At 50.6% G+C, this 1,721-nt stretch overlaps 1 protein-coding gene across 1 annotated transcript in view; it reads right to left on the bottom strand.

The window, feature by feature from the left end:
- LOC103074710 (taste receptor type 1 member 2) overlaps nucleotides 1–1,721 on the bottom strand; it is a 20,328-nt gene that overhangs the window by 16,842 nt on the left and 1,765 nt on the right. Inside the window, 1 exon segment of the mRNA XM_082931138.1 lies at nucleotides 1,348–1,657. Coding sequence (XP_082787264.1) covers nucleotides 1,348–1,657 — 310 coding nt within the window.

Raw genomic sequence — 1,721 nt, 5'->3', positions numbered from 1 at the left:
TTCCTGCTATGAGTTACCCCGATATCCTCTCCCCTCTCCCCTCTACAATCTACACTTAGCGTGGCTCCAGGGCGACCCTGCTCACACACATACCAGCCACATATTCAAGACCCTCCAACAGTTCCTAATGCCACTCAGGAAAAGCCAGAGTCCATCAGTGGTCCCCAAGGGGCTCCATCATTGACCCCAGCGCTTACCGCTCTGATTTCATCTCCTTCTCTCCCACTAGTCCCAGCTCTGCTCACCCAGTTCCATGGACACACCAGGCACCTCCCAGCCTCTGCATCTGCTGAGCCCTTGTCGTGGAGGCTGTTCTTCCTCCTCCACCCCCTTCAAGCCTCCATCCAATCTCCCTGTACCCACTCCGCCTGCCCGCCAACGTGCCCCACCTCCCTTAACCTTGACTTGGCTTTTTATCCATTTCACTTCTCACTTCCTATCATCCTATATCACATACTTATTTACATTGATTGTCTGTCTCTCCGCACTGGAAGATAAACTCTACGAGGGCAAATTTCTGTGCATTTCCCCAGCTGCATCCCCAACACCTACAGCAATACCTGGCACAGTCGGTGCTCAATAAATATTTGTTAAATGAATGAAAGAATTACTTCAGTCCTGGACTAGATTCTTCACATGAGAATATTAACACTGATTGAGCACCTACTCTGAGTCAGGTCCTTAGTGCTTGATATAATAAAAACAACAGCCAAAATTACAGTATTTGTAACTACCTACTGTGGGCCAAGTCTTGTGCTAGCTGCTCTTTAATGAGCAGATATTTTATGCCAGTTCTGGACTACGCCTTTTTGATCATGATGGTGAAAATAGAATAGCAGTAGTAATTCTATAGCACTTTTTTGAGGACCTGCTGTGATGCAGATTCTGTGCTAGGCAATTATATAGGATAATATTGAGCACTTTCTGAGTTTTTATTCTCGCGCAAGATGCTTCACGTAACAACAGTAACATTATTGACTACCTATTGTGCGCTAGAAATTCTTACCTAAATTGCACGCTTTAATCTTCAGACAGTCCAGGAATGGGACTCTTATCATCCCACTTTAGAGATGGGGAAACTGAGGCTTGGGAAAGTTAAGAGGTTGGCTCAAGGTCTCACACTGGCCAAGACTCAGAGGCAAGATGCACACCGAGGTCTTTCTGCCTCCAAAGCCTGAGCCCTAAACCAATAGGCTGGCTACCTTGCCAGGGCTGGGGTGGATGTCCTGACCTTGCTTCTGCTCCCCGATCCAACACCCCCGGGACGGGTGGGGGTGGTGAGCCCTCAGGAAAAGCACTCGGCTACCCTCCTTCCCAGCCCCTTCTCCCAGGGCCCAGGGGCCTCACCTGTGGAAGGAGAAAGAGGGAGAGGAAGTGGGCCACGGTCATGGGGGACTCGGAGTTGTCAGGGCCGGTGATGGCCACCATGCGGGGTATGTGGTGGCTGTAGTCTTCCTGGATGGGCAGGAAATAGTGGTCCTGTGACAGAAAGTAGAGCACAGGGTGGATGTTGTTGGATATGTAGCAGGTGTCCACCATCTCGTAGCCCAGCAGCACACTGGGCAGCAGGCTGTTGTCATTGCTGTCATTGTTGATTTCCTCCACAGCAAAGCACATGGCCTGCATGAGGTTGTAGCCCAGCACCTTCATCTCCTACCTGGAGAGGCCGCAGTAGGGTGGAGTAGGCAACGTGTCCAGAGTGAGGAGGGGAGGGGAGGGGA

Source organism: Lipotes vexillifer, unplaced genomic scaffold (assembly GCF_000442215.2).
Source record: "Lipotes vexillifer unplaced genomic scaffold, Lipotes_vexillifer_v1.1 scaffold496, whole genome shotgun sequence".
NCBI lineage: Eukaryota > Metazoa > Chordata > Mammalia > Artiodactyla > Lipotidae > Lipotes > Lipotes vexillifer.
This window is presented reverse-complemented; position numbering and strand designations above follow the sequence as displayed.